Source organism: Fopius arisanus, unplaced genomic scaffold (genome assembly GCF_000806365.1).
Source record: "Fopius arisanus strain USDA-PBARC FA_bdor unplaced genomic scaffold, ASM80636v1 scaffold00053, whole genome shotgun sequence".
Lineage (NCBI taxonomy): Eukaryota > Metazoa > Arthropoda > Insecta > Hymenoptera > Braconidae > Fopius > Fopius arisanus.
This window is the reverse complement of record NW_011887792.1, coordinates 525,098-545,885: the sequence shown is the minus strand read 5'-3', so window position 1 is coordinate 545,885 and position 20,788 is coordinate 525,098. Positions and strand designations below refer to the sequence as shown.

The window sequence follows — 20,788 nt, the reverse complement described above, 5'->3', positions numbered from 1 at the left end:
AAGATGTGCCTCACGCCCCCAAACAAGAATTTCCTTTGTGAACGACTTGTTGCGTCATGTTCGGAGATTTCAGGCATTCCTCCAAGAATTTCTTTTCTTACGAACGTGTTGCGTCATGTTCACAGATTTAACTTAAAAAAAAACTAAGAACTCTCCATTAAAACGAAATAAAGAGATACCGGGATTGGCGCCATTTTCTTCGCCGGCAAGATTCGGAGAGAAAGGCTTGGTACTCATGATTAATCGATTGTACGCTCTAATTATTCATTTTTTCATCGATAATCGATACACTCCAGCACTATTTACATGAATACAGCACTCGATGTACACGAGATTCACTTTTTGTTATGTTTTCTGTTTGTTTTACGAGGATTTGATGTCTCACGCACCGGACAAGGACTTCCTTTGTTAACTTGTTGCGTCCTTTTAGCGCGCATGCGATTCGCGCAGTCGATAGATCGCGCCTCATCTATTGACGAAAATCAAATAAATTCTCGTATTTGGTACACAATTGTCAACGTCTTTTAAGGAGTAATAATTATCAAACAAAATTTACATCGATCACGGTTAACAAATACCAAAGTGATAATATAAATAAATAATCGTTATCAATTTTTTTGGACAATACGAAAATGTCGACACGAGAGGAAAAATGATATTTTCCGTATGAACTTGAGGTAGAACGAATGAAAAATTGAAGGGTTTTGTTTTTCGTTAAAAATTCTATTAAAGAAAGAAAATCTTTTGGTTTTTCCTTTTACAATTGATACAAATAAAGTTAATAGATGACCCAGGACTCCCTGCAGGGGATCCTGTTGCAGTCCTGGTGAGTCTCAGGCTGGAGATGATCTTTGCAGAGACTCGGGGATAGGAGGGACTTGGAAAGTCGAATTTGGTTGTCCTTGGTGAGGGTTTCGAAGGGAAAGGATGAGTGAACGCAGTAGAGTTGTCTCTGCTGGACACCTAGGGCTCCACAGCTGTGAGTACATCTCTCCCAGGGACCGATGATCCACTTGAACTCGCAGCTGGAGGAATTGGTATCGATATTATGGACAATTGTTGGATTTTAATTACTTAAGTTCCCTTAATTACCTGAATACATTGCACCTCTCAGCTTCACCCAGTGGTTTGGTAATGGACTGGCACCTCGTTTTATGAACAATTCTCCCGTTCTCATCATTCCTGCAGGCAGTGATCTTCTGACGTACACCACCACCACAACTGACCGAGCAAGGACTCCAGCCTCCAGGAACCCATGAATATTTATCGATCCTCCCCTTATCCTCACCGTCAGTCAAATATTTCAGGGTAACTGAAATGGATGACCCTCTCACCACAGTCTCGGGTACAACTATCTTGGACCAAACGAGAGGGAAAATTCATTAACTTCACCCCATGTAACTCATTATTTTCCCCTTAAAATAATTATAAATATTTTTTAATCACGAGTTAATAACGAAATTATCATTCACCGAAATGATGACTTCTGCCTGTGTCGACCCCTTTCCGGTGATTGTAAAATTATTTTGATACTTCTGAATTCGGAATAAAGTCCCTTCGACAATCAGAGAATCGAAAAGCACCTCGTGCTTTCGTCTGTTCCTATCTCGAATGACAATTTTGAAAGTTTCATTCACTTTCCCCGAAATATTCAATCCAACTTGCACATTTATATCGTGGGCATTTTTTGGAAGGACTGCAGCTCGAGTTGTAACTGTAAAATAAATGCCAAATATTTAATTAATTAAGATCTTCGATGTAGATCTGTGAATTGCAAACTTGGCCTGGAAAATCCCATGTTCTTTTTTATGAACGAGATAAACTGGTGTACTAAATATGTATCATAATACGAGTAAAAGTTGAGTCTCAAGTGTTGGAGATAGGAAGTTCAGTAATATCTTATTGCCTAGAGTCATCCAACCAGGTAGATTCAAAGTTTAAACGTCACGTGCAACGATCCATGCCCCATTTCTCAAACTTTACCACAAACTTGAAGGACTCTGCATGCTTCACACGATGTTAGAGGGGTTTAAATTTGATTATAACGGTGTACGTATAGATCATACCTCTTCGAATCTTGCGGTGAAACTTGTTACTGATTCTGATACAGGTGGAATTGTCACCCCTGCAAACTCCACAGGCATCGAATGCTCCCGGAGAATTGAGGATATTATCGCAGCTCATTTTACGACACTCTCCCTGTAACTTGGCTTTTGTTACTTTGGAAACATTCTAAACCCTTTCACATGCGTATCAAATATTCAATATACTCCTCAGAACATATACGAAAATTTCCCTCAATCGCGGTTACCACTAAATCACCAGTGAATTTACGAGATAATTCCATTAGATTTAATTAAAAAGTGATTAAAATTTTTGTACTGAATTTTTGGACTCGTCATTTTATTTTTCTTCACCTGAATGCAGATATCGGTGGAACCATAGGCACACGGAGTTCCATCGATAAAAAAATCATCGGACTGATAAATCCGATTGGTCTGATCACTCCGACAGGTCAACATACATTTTTCAGTGTCATCATCCTCGCTGGATAGTAGAGAAATCCTGCGGATAATGGCAATTAATAATTACTCCGTTCATCCGATCGAAGTTCATTCACTACAACTAAAATTTTCAATAATATCCAGAGTTGAATGGACGATAGTTAATCCCTTGATCAGTAATTGGATGAGAAATGTAATATTACATTCTGATCGACGATTTTCAATTATCGAAATCATAAAGCAACGATCTACAGTGGTAATTGAATTAATTATTAATTAGACTGTTGGATTTTGCCTGTCTGTAATCCTGCGTCTGGCTGGACTCCTCTCAAAGCTCAAAAGCCTCGAGCATTGTTCCTTTCTGATATCACTGCCGATTGGACAGTCTGATTGCTCGCAGATCTTGAATTCCTGTTTATCTCCGGTGCAGTCGTTGCCCCCAAACGCAAGTCTAAAATTCAATTGAAACACTCAGAGCGAAATAAATTAATAATACCGTACAATTAATTGACAATAATTAATGTTTATGTTGGCCAAGTGTTTAAAAAGCTATCGCTCATGAAAGTTAAATTCAGTGCTGACGTTGGATAGTTGCACAGGCGATAACGAAGTCTAACACCAACTCCACAGGTTCTGGAACATTTTCCCCAGGGAGTCCACGTGCTCCAGCCACCGTCTCTCGGTTTACTCTTCACTTGCTCCAGGGTAAACTCGGTACGATCGATCTCCTCGCAAAAGCCACTTATGCACCACTAAACCGATAAGTTTCTAGTCAATGGGGCTTTGAGATCATTTAATAATCATTGGATTAAGCTTTTTTACTTTATTTTTTCCGCAGGAGGTGCCCTCCAGGGGAGGCCCTTTCTTCGTTTTGCAGAATTTCTCACTCGACCTGTGGGCACACCACAGGTGAGAACAGAGATTTTGCAACTCGGGACTATTGCAGAGATGAAATCTGAAAGATAATTAACAATTTGTTGATCGAAACTCGAATTTGTTATTATTGATTATTTCAAAAAGTACTGAAGGTGAAAGTTATGGGGATTTCTATTTACTATTTAATTAATCCCGGGTAAAAAAAAATTATAGTCAGAATATTTTTTCAAAATTTTCAAAAAATTTTTCAAAAATTTGAATAGGAAAATTTTTTTATAGTTTTTCGAAAAGTTTTCGAAAAATGTTTTGAAAATTTGGAAAAAATATTCCGATAACAATTTTTTTTTACCTGGGTTAATATTCACAGTTAATAGTAATAATAAATAATTATTTACCCATTCCCAAATTCCATTCGACACTGTTCGTCCATCGTAAATGTCTCATGAGAAGTTGATTTCAGCTGAGTTAAATTTCCAATGCTCGGAGGATTATTCAAACATTTCCATTCTCTGAAAATATCATTTGGAGAATTAAACAATGAGTCATTACACGAGAGAATACGGAATAATTCACTTAGCCCTGTGAATGAACTCTCTCCTGGAACACGAGGACCAGTGGAACCGGTGGAAAGTCGCTGCAACCATGGGTGCCATGACACTGCCAACATGTGCCTCATTCCCGCAGAAATTATCCGCGGACTCATCTCCATCGTGGGTCAAGCCCAAACTAATGGATAAAATCAAAGAAACATTTTTTTTTAGATTAATATAACGGGGATTCCCCGTTTTATCTGGATTTGGTGGACGCACATGTGGGCGATTTCGTGGGCGATGATGAAGGCGCTGGTGAGACCCTCGTCGCGATTCAGGGCGCAGGATCTAGCTGGATCACAAGCACCTGAAACTGGGGCATAACCGGATGGACCACCGATATCCAATCGAGTAAGCCAGACAGCGACATCGTGACCCTCGGTCTTCAGGGATGATAACACCTTTCGATTCCACCTGTTGACGTTCTCCAAGGATGTCCTCGCATTCCCCCGATGTACCTAAGTAGTAAGTAGTGAAATTCATAATTTATTTATCTTTTATTATTGAATTATTGATCTATCGAGATAAAATTATTCACCACTCCATCTTTTTTGTCCTCGTAAAAGAAAATCTTGACGACCACCAATGACAGATTAGCCCCCAGTGACGGATCTCTGTAAATCGCCCCCACCTGTAATTGTAATTTAATAACAATAAAAAAATTTGTGACTGATTTATTTTCTGTTGTTTATCCCTGAAATGTTTTTGAATAATTGAAAATCTTACAGAATTGATGAGATTATGTTTTATAATTCCAGAATGAGAAGTTCGAATTAAACATTGAGGTATCTATTCTAGCGGATGAAGATTGTAAATAGACTGATCATCAACTATTGTTTGATCCCCGTATTACCCCGGATAATAGAATCTCCCTCGGATGGAATGGTTGCGATTACTCCGCAGTTTTGATTCACCCCAATTCCGTTTAACCGCGCAATTAAATCTACATACTCACGATGTTGAGTAGTGCAAGCACATACTGCTCCACCCTGTCCCCGTGAAACTCCACCACTGAATAATCAACAGCGATACCCAGCTCCAACCATCGCTGGGATAATTCTCGAATTGAAGCTCCATTACCTCGACCTTACAATTTAATCTTCCGTTATTACCAAACTAATCCCAAAAGAATATCAATTCCAAATCAATTCTTTATTAAAATTAAATATTAGTAATTAAAAAAAGTAGTTTCATTTATTTATAATTCACCAGACTTACTCGTGCCGTTGGTTCTTGTCCAGGTGCGAGCGGAAAAAAAATTCTCTCCCTCGCCGTCGCGTATGTCCTCAGCCTCTCCCTTATCATTTATCTCGAAAGTATCTCCCTTCAAATTCCAAAAATCTCCCGCCTCCCGCCTCCCCCTTCTACCCTCAATCTCACCGAGAAGATGACGTCCATTTATCCGCGGCTCCACAACAAAATTTCGATCGTCAACGCTAAAAACTACGTAAAAATCATCACCACAAATCGTCAGGATCGCGAATGATTTTTTTATCCCCTCAACGCTACCCCGATAATTCTCACAACTGACACCCGAAATTTTTGATGACACCGTCACCGTCGAGGTGACGTAATTGATCTCCGCGTGGTTTGGAATAATTAATGATGTGTCTAATTGATTTTTCAGGGTCCAGTTCCCCAGGGAAATGACTACCGATTTATCTGAGAGACTCCGACGACTCCTTGAGATGATCCTCGGATCTACTGGACCATGACTTGTCATCCGATGACTTTCCGAGAATTTAATTGCATCCACAGCTGTTACAATCATAATAATCACAAGTGTAATTACGAATTGTGACATTTCCCCCATTCTAGAAATTTCGAGATAATACTAGTTCACAGATAACTCCAGGTTATTTCTTAATTAATTACAAAATCAATAGACTGATGGTTTTTTTATCAGTCATTGTTATGACATTACATTTTTTTTTATTTATCGAACTGACCACTTGGTTGATGAATTAAGTAATTAGTCTAATTATTTTGTTGTGGAATGATGGAATTGAGTAGGAATTTTTTCGGTAGCCTCGGATAATTGAAACGTTTTATTAAACGCGATGCGAATTCCGTCGAAAAACAACGAAGAACTGGTTAATTGGTGCGTCGACGGTCTCATCGTAGCAGCAACTGGTCAGCACATGGCGAATGAGTGCAATTCGCACTGCAAATATGAGAGAGAAAAAAAATGGATAATTGGAGGGAAAGAGGAGAGGGATGGCGAAACGTGAATGGTCGGCTTTGTGCATTCCAGTAATTTAAACATCGCGGAATCTCTTGAGAATTTCTCTGTAAAAACCGAACGTTTAGTTACTCATCTTAGTACTTATATCAATTTTGAGAAGGATTAATTATGGAAAGTACTCGCGTTAAAAAAATTGTAATCGGAATATTTTTTCCAAATTTTCAAAAAATTTTGAGAAAAATTTTCGGAATTTTTTTTTATGAAACAAAAAAAATCGGGAAACAAAAGAATCCTATTTTTGGGAAAGGTTTTGAAAAATTTATCAAAAATTTGAATAGGACATTTTTTTTATAAGTTAGATGGCGTATTTTTTGAGAATATTGAAAAATCAAAAAAGTAACAAAATAACAGTATAATTTAAAAAAAAGTTATATTCTCAAAAATTTCTATAAAGTTATAAAAAAAATTTTCCGAAACAATTTTTTTTTTCAAAAATAAAATTGCTTTGTTTCCCTATTTTTTTTTTGTTTTAAAAGAAAAATTTGGAAAATTTGGAAAAAATATTCCGATTACAATTTCAATGAACTTTAATCAGCCGACGTTCGAAAAGTCCGGGAAATACCTCTAGTATGAAAATCCTATTGAGTCCCTGTTTTATTTATTTTCCCTCAAATAACTCTTCTTCTAAATTTATAAAGTCTTCATAACTGATTAATTTATTGATAATAAAAATAAATAACACCAGGATCAAAGAATCACAGCAGGCAAAAGAATGACGATTGATTTGAATTATTATGTGTAGTATGGAATTTTTAATTATTAATTGCGACATCCCGTACAATTTCAGTACAACTCACATGTGGATTTAATTAAAATATCGAGCGAAATAGCCATGATTATTTCAGCGTAATCAATGATTAAATATTGACCCAACATAAAACTGAGTCTCGCTAGAATCCCATCGCTTTGTCCATTATCAGTAAATAATGATGGAATTTTACGCCATCTTAAAAAGCCCAAGGACTTGCACAGTTGCCAAATAATTATTATGATTAATTAATATCTAATTTATATAATCCACATAAAAAATCTGACAGCATTAACTCTGAAAATTTTCCGGGAATTCCAAGATGATTTCCTGTCCTTCGACACCAGAGTAATAAAAATTCCACAATCTACTGGGATTTCCCAAAATAAAATTTCAATTCTACTTACAAAATTGAGGGACTGATTTTTCTGACTTTCGGTGGTTCAAAGAAATAAAATTATTAATTTCGAATCGTGGAGTTCCGTATGCTCTCGGCGAATCGTAAAAATTCAGGAATAAATTATTTCGCTATAATGACACGCACCAAATTATGCTAAATAGACCTGTGTGCTAATTTTTGTTATCTTATCTATTGATCTTGAGATGGGGTATACGGTGGGTATAAAAATACTGAATTATCAGCGATTGTTCCATTATTTCGAACTACCCGACGCGTGTCGCAATATATTGTCGCGATTTTAAAATTTTGTCAATTCGCCACAATGGCAGGCCCATCATCTCTCCTCTTTTTTCTCCTAGTCTCTGTTATTCCTCTGCCATTATATGCCCAGCTATATAACCGAGTAAATAATTATCACAGTAAAAAAAAAAATTTCTTCATGTTGAAACGAATTTTTTAATTCAAAAAAACTGCTTCCATATTTTTTTTTGCGTCAGATTGAATTTCGGACTGAAATTTTTTGCCTCAGACTTAAGAGTTAGGGTATATGTTAATCAATACGTTAAGAATTAATGAAACAGTTCTTTTGAATTAAGAAATATTTTTTCTAACGATAGAAAGCATTTTCTTCGCATTTAACTGTAGAATTTCATTTTTATTTCAGTTTTGGCAGTCGAAGTGCCCGTATATTACGATTACTGATTTGTGTAATCATATGGAGTTAGCAGAATACTGTGGAGCAAGTTGAATAATGTTTAATCCATTTGTTTTAACAAAATAATCTAGTTCAATCGAATTCGCCTTACCTATTCTCCACACTACCATAAAAATAATCTCAATACTAACACAGTGTCCCCATGGGGAGCAAGAATAATTCCTTCTTTAAAAAAATGGTAGAGTAATAAAAAACATTGAGTAATGAGAATTCACTTTTGTTATCAGATGGACGAGTATTGCATAGCGGAGAAGGAGACCCTCCGGGAAGTTCCAGAATCCAGTAATAAATTACTAGAGGAAATTCGATCAGCTGTTGATAAACCTGAGTACGGAGTACATGTTGTACATGGAAAAGTCATCGAGGAATTTTTCTCAACCCTCGAAACCGAGCGATGAAATTTCTCCTCCAGTTTCATCGGCATCAATCAACCCCACACCAAGACTCTAGACCAAATCATGGACTTTTGTTGGAACGACTGATGGAATTTCAGTCAGCTCCATCGACTCCTTCACTCCAATCATCAACAGTAAATTCTGCACCTCGGTATGCATACCTGCTTCAATAAAAAAATTAATTGTCTACCTCCAAAGGAATTTCACCATTAGAGTATGAAAAACTCAGAGTCCGGTCTTTACTACAATAAAATAAAATGTAATGGAACTTATTTAATGTATTTTTATATATATATCAACTTGAATGTTCAAGAAATGTAACAGAGGTTTAAAAAAAAAATATCTAAAATGTCATTAATTATAATACAAAATAGATTAATTAAGAAATATTTGTTTTAAACTTTTTTGCTCTCCGAAAATCATTCTGTTTAATTGATAATCCCATAATTACGGGGATGAGGAGCCAGGAGTATATGGAGTCATTTATTTCTCTGAGAAATCCTGAAGACTCAAAGGACTGGCAGTACCATCAGAGGATTATGGGTTTAGTACGTTGTTTAGATGTACTAATCTTATAGCGTTGTAATAACATTGTAATACCAGTGGATTTATTCAATATAAAGCGAATTACTAGTTCCTGTTATTTCTGCGTAATCAATGACTCAATATTGACCCAGCATAAAGCTGAAGCTCACTAATTCTAATTGCTTCATGCTTTATCAGTGATTAGTGATGACATTTTTTCATATCTTGATAAATCGGGGATTAACACAGTTGGAGAATAATTGATGTTGTTATGATGACTTGAAGTCAAGTTTGGAATGAAGAGGATTAGTTCTATGGGAATTTTTCGGATGTTTCAAGGTGATCGTTCATTCTGCCACACTAGAGCGATAAGAAGTCCATAATATTCTGGGTTTTCATGAAATCCGGAGGTTCAATTCTACTTACAAAATTGAGGGATTAATTATTCCGACTTCCGGTGGTTTAAAAAATGGAACGGAAGCTTCGGAAAAAAATCTAAGATGGATGGAGAGGAATGAATGATAATGCAGAAGAGATTAATTAAGAAATATTTATTTTATATGATTTCAATTTTCGAAAATCATTCGCTTCTACCAACAAGTGAATAATTTTCATAAAAATTAAAATCTCTTCTGAAATTTTTAACGATTTTTTCATGGTAATTAAGAATTATCAAAAACACATTAATTCGAATACTTCTAGCTTAATTTTCTCGTTTAATTTTAAAGATTTTTATTAAGATAGCATTTACCACTTCAACTCTCAATGCTCAGCATGTGAATTCAATTATTACAATTTATTGTAATAATTATGAAAAATTCTGTGGTTGGATCTCTCTCGATTTTTTGATGTAGGTGACAACGCCATATATTGGAGATTTTGTTTCCGGTGGATCTGTGGGTGGAAAAGGAGTTGGAACTATTCCATGCATGGTCCAGAAATCCTCACACGCTTCCAGTACCTTGAATAAATTTTTTATGCAATTTAATTATTATTGACACAGAAATAAATTTTCATTCAATTCATAACTTCAGGATTAAGAAGATAGGAAAATTATGAGGAACCGCTTTGATTGCTCAGAATTAGCTGCATCCACAGCGAATAATTAATTTATTCAATGAATTTATCTTCTTGTGGAGTCGCAGGGCAGTCTAATCAATCAAATGATGAAATTACATTGCATAGTGTGGCGATTTGTCTGTTAGTACACCAATTTCGTGACGGAATATCATCGCAGGTGTGTAGATTTCCCTGGAAGTGTGAATAAATCGTGAATATTAATTCGAATGAGAGTTAATTTTATGAGTTATGAGTAATAATTCGCTGGTTTTATTACCTGATACTCGGAAGACGTAGTCGTCTGCTGAATTGCACAAATTGTTAATAATAAAAACAAAATGTTTGACGTGTCCATTCTTCGGTGTAAATTTAATAGATGTGTCTACACAGGTGATACACCGGAGATCTTGTCGTTGTCTGTTATCGAAAAAGAATTGTCAGAGACGGGCATTCATTATTTATACTGGTTATCGAATTTCCAAGGTGGGAGTGGAGAGGGAAGGCGTGAATCTGATGAAAAATATTAAAGAATTTCTGTATACCCAAATCAATTTTATCAATTTTATATAAAAGACGACAAGAGTTCTAGGCCACCACTAGTGCTGGACACATGTTCAAGTGGAATCTTCTGTTATCAAAAAATAAACATTTTGTCGTTTACAATTATGGACGCAGTATGGTGTCTCAGGTGATCATGGTAACACGATTTGAACGCGTTTCTTATATACACTAAACAATTTCTCGTCTTTTGTTCTTTTTTTATCCTTTTAGCGCAGAGGAATAAAAAGAGAGAGGAAAATGTGTTTGCTTAGGTACTAACGCTAACTAATTACCCGGGTAAAAAAATGTAATCGGAATATTTTTTCCAAGTTTTTAAAAAATCTCGGGAAAACTTTTCAGAAAATGTTATTTTTGCGAAAGGTTTTGAAAAATTTTTCAAAAAATTTGAATAGGAAATTTTTTTCATAATTTAGATGGCGTAGTTTTTGAGAATATGGAAAAATCAAAAAAGCCAGAAATCAACAGTATAATTAAAAGAAAGAATTATATTCGCAAAAATTTTTCAGAAATTTTTAAAAAATTTGGAAAAAATATTTCGATTACAATTTTTTTTACCCATCATGCTTTTTATATTTCACGTTATTCTACAGAGTAGAAAATACGGAATGAAAGTAAGAAAATATATAAGCACTGTATGTGCCAAAAACACTAAAATTCAACGAGCAATTATATTCTTTATTGATAGATTATCGTTTTTATAGAACTCCACAGTCTTTCCGGTAGCAAAATGGTGAATGAGGGCTGACAAATCCCCGAGTATTCCACTCGCTTTTAAACGTTCGAAAAGTTTTTCGTCGTACGTGAATTTTCTCTCGATTCAAATGAACAATCACTCCAAGAAGTAATTGAGAAAAACAATCAGTGACTTCAGGTAAACAACATTCTCAAATTCATTAATTGTTATTGAATATGAAAATAATCTTTCTGTCCGATGACTCTGTCCAGACCCTTTCTCGCTGTAAAAAAATATCCGACTGCAGTGGTAGATTGTTTTGACGCGGAAATAATTATTGCTGAATTATGCGAAAAGATTTACCGGTATATAAATAAATATGCCGGTGAATTATTCAATATGAAGCGAATTATTAGTCCCTATTATTTCTGAGTCATCAACGACTCAATATTGACGCAGCGTAAAGCTGACGTTAACCAGGTTTTAATTACTTCATCCATTATCAGTACCTAATCACGACATTTGTTCATGACTTGAAAAGCTCAAAAATTCAAATAATTGGAAAATAATTGGAATTGAAGTCAAAGTCAAGAGGACTAACTCCGTGAGAATTTTCCGGAAATTTCAAGATTGTCTTCTTCGTTTTTATGAGACTCCACGGGTCTCTCTGGTTGCAAAGTGGTGGATGTTTTCGTATAAATATGTATTCCCTGTAGTGAATATTGGCAAAGCGCTGACTATTTCACTCCCGTTTGAACATGACTCAAATGCTATTGTCTACAAAATTTGAATATGATTACGTCACTCGTTTTATGGCTGGGTTTGCCATTTTCTGCGCACCTACCGTGTTACTGGTAAATATTTGATTTTATTATTTCTTTAGGGTAAATTTGTCGCTCAAGAATGTTTTTTTAATAGGCCACGCTATTCTATTCTCATTCAATTCAGTCGACGTTATTTATTTTATTTTAGAAAATTTTTTTTTTTAATTTTCTAGACATTTTTACGAGTATAATTTTTTCTTTTTATTATACTGTTGTTTTCTTACTTTTTTGATTTTTCAATATTCTCAAAAAATACGCCATCGGAATTATAAAAAAAAATTTAAAACATAAAATTGTTATGTTCCCCGATTTTTTTTGTTTCAAAAAAAAAAATTCGGAAAAATTTTCCAAAAATTTTTTGAAAATTTGGAAAAAATATTCCGATAACAATTTTAACTGTATAATTTCTTCGATCTTATGTTTGGACAAAATGTTTTTATTAGTGAATTATATGTTTCGTGAGTCACTGAAATTTGCCAAAAATAGATACCACGGGACCTTGAAATTTCATAAGTCAATAAAATGAATAACATGTTCCAGAAAGTGTTTCGTATTTTATCTATCAGTTTTTATCGAATGCTTTTGTACACAGCAGATATAAGAATACGGAATGATCAACCAGCGTTTCATTATTGTAACGAGTACACAGTGTGACACTCTGGTTTGCAAGATGATGTCTCTATTTCTAATCCTGATTGCCGTCGTTTCTACGATTCCTTCATCATCATCTGGACATAGAGAATCGGACTATTCAGTGTTTATTCCAAAGGTTATTTCAACGTCCGATCGTTCTTAACTGAAAAATATTTAAAAAATAATTCTACTTTTGAGACTTTTTGTTTAAATTTTATTTCCATTTCAGGACCGATTTTCGGAATGCCACAGAATCGCCCTAAGCGAATTGTGTGAGAATATGGAATTGGCTGACTTCTGTAATGTAAAGTCCAATTGTTTATTAACCATTAAAAAAACTCATTAATTTTCCATAAAAATAACTCCAAAAAATATCAACAAAACTGATTTATTTTTTAGAATAACTATTAATTCAATTAAAAATGTTGCATGCACAATTATCAATGGTCGAATTCATATTTTCGGCGATTTGCAATTGAAATGGAATTTACAATACAAATCAATTTTTAAGGTCCTGGATTTTTGTAATTTTGAGGATGAGCAACCAAAATCTACGGAAAAAATCGAGGAAGTAACAGAGCCGGCGCCATGTCCTGAAAAAATAGTGTACGTGTTTATTCCATTAGATCCAGAGTCCGATTCAACATCGAAACCTCTGACATCTGAAGAATACATCATTCGGCGGAACATGTGGTCTAAAAATTCTGAACCGAAACCCATGTCACCTGAAAGCCTCAAATACTTTAAAAAAGCAGTATTAGCGCATGAAACGGAGGATAATATACCTTATAATGTTCTATGTAATATCACAGACTGTTATGTACATTAACAAAACGCATGCCCACGGAAAATTATGTAGAGAAAGGCCATATGTGGCAAAGAAATAAAATTCGACAAGCAATTATGTTTTCACTTTTTTTTTTCAATTTTTTTCTCTCGGTCCCAGGTGCTGTGCAATTTTATGGTGCGCTAAAATTTGTGTTATTGTATTTATACTGTGAGAAAATTCGCAATGAGTGATTGGCAAATTGGTATTTATGTTGAAATTTACAGGAAAATTATAAGGAATGAGGAAAATAATTTGAAATAATATTATTTATGTATTCTTTATGGGTAGATTATTGTTTTTATGGTGCTCTACAGGTCTTTTCGGTAGCACAATGGCGAATATTTTCGTATGAATACGTATTCCCTCTAGTGAATATTGACAAACCCCCGAGTATTTCACTCGTGGTTGAAAGTAGCTCAAATGATATTGCCTCCAAGATTTAAGACATGATTTTCCCGCGTATTTTGTGACGAAAATCCAGGAGCATATGGCGACATGAAATTTATTCCCCCGAGAAATCTTGAAAACACAAAGAAGTGGAAGTACTATTACTCCGAATTGAAATAATAAAAAGTTATTTGAAAGTATATTATATCATATAATTATTATTACTCGACGCCGTATCTTTTCTTCGATTTTATATTGAATAGAAATGTCGTTGTTTAAGATTTATGAGTTTCGTTATTGACAGAAACCCACCAAGAGCAGATGCCACGGAACCTTGGAATGTTTTAAGACATTAAAAAGAACAACACGCTTTACAAACTGTTTGGTATTTTATCTATCGGTTTTTATCGAATCATTTAGATGTACATAGCAGGTATGGGCATACGGAATGCTCTATGAGCATTTCATTATTATAACGAGTTCACATCGTAACACTCTGTTCGGCAAGATGATTTTTCTATTTTTACCTCTCTTTGCTGTATTTTCTAGTATTTCGTTGTCATCATCTGAAGAATATCTCGATTCAAAGCATGATCTACAGGTTATTACAAAATTTAATCATTGTTAACCAAAGAATATTTTAAAAGCAATTCCACTTTTGAGTGTTTATATTTTATTTTCGACAATATTTCAGCTCTTTTGGAGATGCACTGATATTCCCCTAGAGACTATCTGCAGCTATATAGAATTAGCTGACTTCTGTGAGGTAACGTTCAATTTTATATTATTCACTCAAGAAAATTGTCCGATTTTTCATAAAAATGTAGTGACAAAAATGGCGGAATGCTCTGCCTGTTTGGTTTAGTTTAAACTTAAATTTCAAAATAAAAATGAATAATTCGAAAAATCGTATATTCTGATAAATATAAAAAATATAAACAAAACTGATTCATTCTTCAGAAGAAATATTAATTCAAATCAATTCAATTAAAAAATTATTTTTCCTACGATTTGCGTTTGAAAATATTACAATTTTTTTTTACCCAGGGAGTTAACTTGAATAATAAAATGTGATTAACAATAAAAATTATTTTTTAAGGCCTTAGAATATTGTTATTTTCCGGACGAACCAGTAGACCATGCGGACGACGTCTATGATTCAAATGGTAATAACGGGGATATTAAAATCCTCATGGAATCATCTGGGGACTTGTCCAAAATGGCAATAAGTGGTGACGAGAGAGGGACTCCAGGAGTCCATAATCCACCATCGAAGGACCACAGAAACCATGATATAGTATTTGGTAAAATAATTTCGAGCGTGCGTCAAGAAAATTTCAATCGCCACCCAATTCCGGATAATGATTTTGTGTATGGCAAAATGGTCTTTCACGCAAAGGAGTAACTCTCAAATTCTCGATACAAAAACGACGCATGGAAGGACAATACAAGAAAAATTACTGTGCCACCACTAGAATCGAAACGAAAAATTTATGTGAATTATGAATTCAATAAATCATGAGAAATAATATTTTTCAACTTTCCTGTTTTATTCCTCCATCAGTAATTCTCATAAATAATCCATCAATCGAAGAAAATAAAATGTGTTTTCACTTTTTTTTCACTTTTTTTTTCACTTTTTTTCTCTCGGTCTCAGGTGCTGTGCAATTTTATGGCGCGCCAAAATTTGTGTTATTGTATTTATATTGGGAGAAAATTCGCAATGAGTGATTGGCAAATTAGTATTTATGTTGAAATTTACAGGAAAATGATAAGGAATGAGGCAAATAATTTGAAATAATATTATTTATGTATTCTTCATGGGTAGATTATCGTTTTTATGGTACTCCACAGGTCTTTTCGGTAGCAGAATGGCGAATATTTTCGTATGAATACGTATTCCCTCTAGTGAATATTGACAAACCCCCGAGTATTTCACTCGTGGTTGAAAGTGGCTCAAATGATATTGCCTCCAAGATTTAAAACATGATTTTCCCGCGTATTTTGTGACGAAAATCCAGAAGCATATGGCGACATGAAATTTATTCCTCCGAGAAATCTTGAAAACACAAAGAAGTGGAAGTACTATTACTCCGAATTGAAATGATAAAAAGTTATTTGAAAGTATATTATATCATATAATTATTATTACTCGACGCTGTATCTTTTCTTCGATTTCATATTGAATAGAAATGTTGTTGTTTAAGATTTATGGGTTTCGTTAATGACGGAAAACCCACCAAAAGCAAATGCGACGGAACCTTGGAAAGTGTTAAGACATTAAAAAGAACAACACGCTTTACAAACTGTTTGGTATTTTATCTATCTGTTTTTATCGGATCATCAAGATGTACATAGCAGGTATAAAAATACGGAATGCTCTATGAGAGTTCCAGTATTTTAACGAATACACAGCGTGACGCACTGTTCGACAAGATGATTTTTCTATTTCTATCGATTATTTCTATATTTTCTAGTATTTCGTTGTCATCATGTGAAGAATATCCAGATTTAGGGCATAATCTACAGGTTATTTCAATATTGAATCTTTGTTAACCGAAAAATATTTGAAAAGCAATTCCACTTTTGAGTGTTTGTGTTTAATTTTCGATCCTATTTCAGGGGAACCCTTGGAAATGCAGTAGTACTTCCATGATAATGCTCTGCAGCCGTCCAGATTTAGCTAGCTTTTGTAAGGTAATGTTCAATTTTCTATTATCCACTCAAGAAAATTGTCAAAATTTTCATAAAAATAGTAGTGACAAAAATGGCTGAACGCTTCGAGTATTTGGTAAACTTAAATTCCAAAATAAATATATAAATATAAATATATATAATAATATAAATATAAATATAATAATATATATATAAAATAATAAATAGTTCGAAAAAACGTACATTCTGATAAATCCAAAAAATATAAACAAAACTGATTAATTCTTCAGAAGAAATATTAATTCAATTCAAGACGTCGCATGCACTATTTTTGATCACTCAGTTGATTTTTCCCGCAATTTATTTTTGAATTCGTTCGAGAGTAATTAGTTAATTTGAATAATAAAGTGTAATTAAGAATAAAATTTTATTTTTGAGGTCTCGGATTATTGTACTTTTGGGAAGCAACAAGAACACATTGCGGGCATCGTTCATGATTCAAATGGTGATAATGAGGATACTAAAGTCCTCTTGGACTCATCTGGGGACTTTTCCAAAGTGGCAATAAGTGGGGACGTGAAAAAGCCTCCAGGATTCCTAAGTACCAATGTGTTTGGGACCGTAACATATGACCCACCACTGAAGGACAAAAAAAATAATAGAGTTTTTGGTAGAGTAGCTTGGTACCCGTCTGCAAATTCGGATAATGAATTTCCATATGGCAAGATGGTCTATGACCCAAATGAGTAACTCTCAGATTCTCGATGTAAAAAGGACGCATGGAAATACAATACAAGAAAAATTATTGTACCACCACTAGAATTGAAACGAAAAATTTATGTGAATTATGAATTCAATAAATCATGAGAAATAACATTTTTCAACTTTCCCGTTTTATTCCTCCATCAGTAATTCTCGTAAATAATCCATCAATCGAAGAAAAAATAATAATTTGAGATAATTCATAACGATAAATCATTAACTATTGTCCCGCCTAACGATGTCTCTGGTAATTAAATAATTGATGTGTAAAAAACTTCTAATTTTTCCAAAAAACTCGATAAAATGTCCAGTCGAGACGAAAAAACTTGTATTTTCAGAAATTTCTGGATTAAGAAATAATTATCGAACTTCAATGTTTTTTTATAATAAACTTTCTTCAATTTATCCGCATTAGGTTGTAAATATGAGAATGATTTGGCCTATTCTCGATGTTACGCTGGATACAATGTAACAGTAAGAAGAGCTTGAAATATCAGAGCAAAAACAAAACCGATCTCTTGGGTGCTCATCTCGGCGGCTGTTCCTTTTCCCGTATTGCAAAGTGATTTTTCACAACAAGCTGTACACGCGTAAAGTTTAGTCCTTTCCCCGATGACGATACACCCAGGTTCACATTTATTTGTACAATTTCTCTCAATAGCCCACATCATCGGCTCCGACGTCGAGTTCTCAGTGCTCGTGGTGAAGGAGAACCTCTTGACCTAGAGAACCAATCAGGTGAGAGAATTAATCCCTAAAATATGAATTTTTAGAACGGTGACTTAATTACGGGTAAATTGAATTTGAAAAATCACTTACTCAGAACTTCAGACGAAAATTATAATAAATTTAAAGAAAAACTCACAATGCAAATTCTTTTATCATCCTTGCACTTTTTCATGAGGGATGTGTGATTGCTGATTAAGTCCACACATTTTTCACCATCTTCCATCGTATCACACTGATAACACCAGAGATCATTGATTCGTTCGGATGCCGCATGTGTCCGATGCTCTTTTGCTAGTAATTGACCTGTAATTATATCGTAATTACAAAAACAATCGTAAAAATTCGGAACGAGGAATTTTTATAGGACTATGAAGACGAGTAATTGATGAAGTGATAATGGGAATTGATAAAATTTATATAAAAGCGGAAGGAGTTACTCTTACCTTGGGCTGCATGGAGGACGATCCCCAGGATCATCTCCAAGGCGTAAGCTCTGGCTCTAGCCTTCATTCTTCTTTCTCTTCGCTCTCCAATTGGAATTAATCAGACGATCCATGTGCGCATTTCCGTTTACACAGATTATTTACGAGAATTCCGTAATTATTTTTTGGAATCGAGTGTTTCGTGGAATTCGTATGCACTGGTGACGTTCACTGCCGCCATGATCATCTTCTCTGACGCATGCGTCTGGGTGGATACGTCATTGCCACCCCAAAATCGATATCATATGGGATTTTAGGGCACCAGGGGTTGTTTTCTTACCCCATGGAAGGTCAGACTGTTCAATAAAATCATGTCGTCACTCCATGTGAAGCGACAAATTCATGAAAAATTATGAGCGCTGGGAAATTGATAGTAATAATTATGCACATTCCAGCGGAAAATGGAGATGCAATGACATAGAATTAAAGGGAGTTCTCTATTTTATCAGGACTCGGGGAAATTGAAATTTTACGGAGATTACGGAAAACCGAAATTTTTTCGCTGTGAGACGCAAATAGTTGGTAACCCAGGTAAAAAAAAAATTGTAATCGGAATATTTTTTCCAAATTTTCAAAAGATTTCTGGAAAACTTTTCGGAAAATTTTTGTTTTGAACCAAAAAAAAATCGGGAAACAATTGTATTTCTGGGAAATGTTTTGAGAAATTGTTCAATAATTTATTTCGGGAATTTTTGTTGATAATTTTCTAGAAATTTTTGCGAATATAATTTTTTCTTTCAATTATTCTATTGTTTTCTTACTTTTTTGATTTTTCAATATTCTCAAAAAAAAACGCCATCTAAATTATAAAAAAAATTTCCTATTTAGATTTTTGAAAAATTTTTCAAAATCTTTCCTAAAAATAAAATTTTGTTTTCCGATTTTTTTTTTGTTTCATAAAAAAACATTTCTGAAAAGTTTTCCAGAAGTTTTTGGAAAATTTGGAAAAAATATTTCGATTATAATTTTTTTTACCCAGAAAATTCTCCCCTACAAATTACTGACGTCCAAAAAAAATTTACGTCAACGGAAACGTCGATTCATCGAATTTCCCGTCAAATTTTTCCCATAAATGGAAATGCGTGAATTAATGTCTGCCAATGCCTGCAATAAAAAAATTGGCAAGGATCCGCAAATAATGACATGTGACAATTTTATTGTGTCATAATAACTTATAAATTTGAACTAAACCAGTGAAGACGGTAGTTCAGGTCCCAGCTGACTGTAAAACACATGTGCGGAAAGTAGAACTTGTAACTGAGACGTACATCCAGCAATTGCACCGCCACCCACCAGAAACTGGTTCCAAAAAAAAAAGAGGGAATTTTTTGAGACTCACAAGAAAATGATATAATCCCCCATCTTTTAAAAAAAAAAGTTCTTTCTCCACTCGTGTCATAAAATACTTTTTATCTCCAGGAAAAATCCCTTATCTCTCGCACATAAGGTCGTTGCACTAATCCGCGAACTCGATCGATATTCGCACCTCGAGGTATAGTACATCGAATATAACAGTGAGTGCTGGTGTACATCACAATATCGAGAATATCATGTGAGAATCCATTTCCCCATGGTCCCGATGTCTCCTGTGGGAGCTATAGAGAAGGTACCCAGGTATAAAAGTAATATCCACTCCATTCGTCCATGATTCAGACGGAAATTTGAAAATCGTGATAAAATTTCGTGATTTTCACCGTTGAATAAAAAATTCAAGGACAACCCCCGAATGGCATAAATAAATCGGTGAATTATTCATTTTTTTTTACTCTGTCTCCTCTCCATTTCCTCTGTCCTCACGATTTTGCCTGCGCCAGGGGCAACGGCTCACAGGAAATAATTCCCCTGGGGCACCTGATATCGATCCTCTTACATCGACTATTACCCCCCTGTGGATTTCCACTTGTTCGTTCACTCCAGACTGTAAACGTCCATTTTTTTTACAGTAGAACCTGAAGAAGAGGTTTTTTTTTTAATTCCAAAAAATGGCAGTGATTGAAAAAATCGGATTTCACATCAATTTCACCATTTTAACTCGGAAAATTTGTCTCAAATTGTTTATCGATTTTTTCATTGATGTTCGGTATTCTTGGAATTTTCCAGAACGAAAAGGCAGAGGGAAAATGGCGGGAGGTGAACGTGACTGCAACCTATTTAACGCGCATCAGTGGATTAATTCCTTCGACTTGACTCATCCCA

General features: G+C 34.6%; 6 protein-coding genes across 7 annotated transcripts; 3 read left to right on the top strand and 3 right to left on the bottom strand.

Annotated features, from left to right (window-relative positions):
• Nucleotides 1-702: 702 nt before the first annotated feature.
• Nucleotides 703-6,085, bottom strand: LOC105268093 (A disintegrin and metalloproteinase with thrombospondin motifs 2). Of its 2 annotated transcripts, none has more exons than XM_011307368.1 (14): nt 5,189-6,085; nt 4,926-5,056; nt 4,509-4,601; nt 4,190-4,428; nt 3,954-4,106; nt 3,776-3,889; nt 3,327-3,459; nt 3,087-3,256; nt 2,800-2,955; nt 2,418-2,565; nt 2,067-2,205; nt 1,473-1,714; nt 1,093-1,355; nt 703-1,025 (listed from the first exon to the last, which is right to left on the bottom strand). In XM_011307368.1, the coding sequence occupies exons 1-14, from the start codon at nt 5,781-5,783 to the stop codon at nt 779-781; spliced, it is 2,823 nt and encodes a 940-aa protein (XP_011305670.1). In that variant the 5' UTR covers nt 5,784-6,085; the 3' UTR covers nt 703-778. The 2 variants fall into 2 exon arrangements, with proteins under 2 accessions (XP_011305670.1, XP_011305671.1); XM_011307369.1 differs by having other exon boundaries at nt 2,067-2,199.
• A 3,545-nt stretch (nt 6,086-9,630) lies between these two features.
• Nucleotides 9,631-10,676, bottom strand: LOC105268090 (uncharacterized). The gene is made up of 4 exons (XM_011307366.1): nt 10,600-10,676; nt 10,335-10,474; nt 10,175-10,249; nt 9,631-9,959 (listed from the first exon to the last, which is right to left on the bottom strand). Exons 2-4 carry the CDS (start codon nt 10,410-10,412, stop codon nt 9,807-9,809), a joined length of 306 nt encoding a protein of 101 aa, XP_011305668.1. The 5' UTR covers nt 10,413-10,474; nt 10,600-10,676; the 3' UTR covers nt 9,631-9,806.
• Nucleotides 10,671-13,605, top strand: LOC105268092 (uncharacterized). Its single transcript, XM_011307367.1, has 5 exons — nt 10,671-10,754; nt 11,320-11,489; nt 12,708-12,884; nt 12,978-13,052; nt 13,260-13,605. Exons 3-5 carry the CDS (start codon nt 12,726-12,728, stop codon nt 13,575-13,577), a joined length of 552 nt encoding a protein of 183 aa, XP_011305669.1. The 5' UTR covers nt 10,671-10,754; nt 11,320-11,489; nt 12,708-12,725; the 3' UTR covers nt 13,578-13,605.
• A 155-nt stretch (nt 13,606-13,760) lies between these two features.
• On the top strand, nt 13,761-15,435 carry LOC105268141 (uncharacterized). The gene is made up of 5 exons (XM_011307441.1): nt 13,761-13,779; nt 14,325-14,397; nt 14,514-14,565; nt 14,659-14,730; nt 15,064-15,435. The coding sequence occupies exons 1-5, from the start codon at nt 13,761-13,763 to the stop codon at nt 15,367-15,369; spliced, it is 522 nt and encodes a 173-aa protein (XP_011305743.1). The 3' UTR covers nt 15,370-15,435.
• Nucleotides 15,436-15,519: 84 nt separating this feature from the next.
• Nucleotides 15,520-17,434, top strand: LOC105268088 (uncharacterized). The gene is made up of 3 exons (XM_011307364.1): nt 15,520-16,493; nt 16,587-16,661; nt 17,058-17,434. Exons 1-3 carry the CDS (start codon nt 16,341-16,343, stop codon nt 17,367-17,369), a joined length of 540 nt encoding a protein of 179 aa, XP_011305666.1. The 5' UTR covers nt 15,520-16,340; the 3' UTR covers nt 17,370-17,434.
• Nucleotides 17,435-17,490: 56 nt separating this feature from the next.
• LOC105268089 (uncharacterized) lies at nt 17,491-18,768 on the bottom strand. The gene is made up of 3 exons (XM_011307365.1): nt 18,554-18,768; nt 18,247-18,413; nt 17,491-18,103 (listed from the first exon to the last, which is right to left on the bottom strand). Exons 1-3 carry the CDS (start codon nt 18,618-18,620, stop codon nt 17,834-17,836), a joined length of 504 nt encoding a protein of 167 aa, XP_011305667.1. The 5' UTR covers nt 18,621-18,768; the 3' UTR covers nt 17,491-17,833.
• Nucleotides 18,769-20,788: the final 2,020 nt, after the last annotated feature.

Coding starts and splice junctions, on each gene's coding strand:
- LOC105268093 (XM_011307368.1), bottom strand. CDS start 5,783: ATGGGGGAAATGTCACAATTCGTAATTACACTTGTGATTATTATGATT. Junction 3,257..3,326: donor CCTCCTGCGGAAAAAATAAA/GTAAAAAAGCTT, acceptor TTATCGGTTTAG/TGGTGCATAAGTGGCTTTTG. Junction 1,356..1,472: donor AGGCAGAAGTCATCATTTCG/GTGAATGATAAT, acceptor GTTTGGTCCAAG/ATAGTTGTACCCGAGACTGT.
- LOC105268090 (XM_011307366.1), bottom strand. CDS start 10,412: ATGGACACGTCAAACATTTTGTTTTTATTATTAACAATTTGTGCAATT. Junction 10,250..10,334: donor CTACGTCTTCCGAGTATCAG/GTAATAAAACCA, acceptor TCACACTTCCAG/GGAAATCTACACACCTGCGA. Junction 9,960..10,174: donor AAATCGCCACACTATGCAAT/GTAATTTCATCA, acceptor AATTTATTCAAG/GTACTGGAAGCGTGTGAGGA.
- LOC105268092 (XM_011307367.1), top strand. CDS start 12,726: ATGATCAACCAGCGTTTCATTATTGTAACGAGTACACAGTGTGACACT. Junction 12,885..12,977: donor ATTCAGTGTTTATTCCAAAG/GTTATTTCAACG, acceptor TTTCCATTTCAG/GACCGATTTTCGGAATGCCA. Junction 13,053..13,259: donor AATTGGCTGACTTCTGTAAT/GTAAAGTCCAAT, acceptor TCAATTTTTAAG/GTCCTGGATTTTTGTAATTT.
- LOC105268141 (XM_011307441.1), top strand. Junction 14,566..14,658: donor ATTCAAAGCATGATCTACAG/GTTATTACAAAA, acceptor ACAATATTTCAG/CTCTTTTGGAGATGCACTGA. Junction 14,731..15,063: donor AATTAGCTGACTTCTGTGAG/GTAACGTTCAAT, acceptor TTATTTTTTAAG/GCCTTAGAATATTGTTATTT.
- LOC105268088 (XM_011307364.1), top strand. CDS start 16,341: ATGCTCTATGAGAGTTCCAGTATTTTAACGAATACACAGCGTGACGCA. Junction 16,494..16,586: donor ATTTAGGGCATAATCTACAG/GTTATTTCAATA, acceptor ATCCTATTTCAG/GGGAACCCTTGGAAATGCAG. Junction 16,662..17,057: donor ATTTAGCTAGCTTTTGTAAG/GTAATGTTCAAT, acceptor TTTATTTTTGAG/GTCTCGGATTATTGTACTTT.
- LOC105268089 (XM_011307365.1), bottom strand. CDS start 18,620: ATGAAGGCTAGAGCCAGAGCTTACGCCTTGGAGATGATCCTGGGGATC. Junction 18,414..18,553: donor CGTCCTCCATGCAGCCCAAG/GTAAGAGTAACT, acceptor ATATAATTACAG/GTCAATTACTAGCAAAAGAG. Junction 18,104..18,246: donor ATGATAAAAGAATTTGCATT/GTGAGTTTTTCT, acceptor TTGGTTCTCTAG/GTCAAGAGGTTCTCCTTCAC.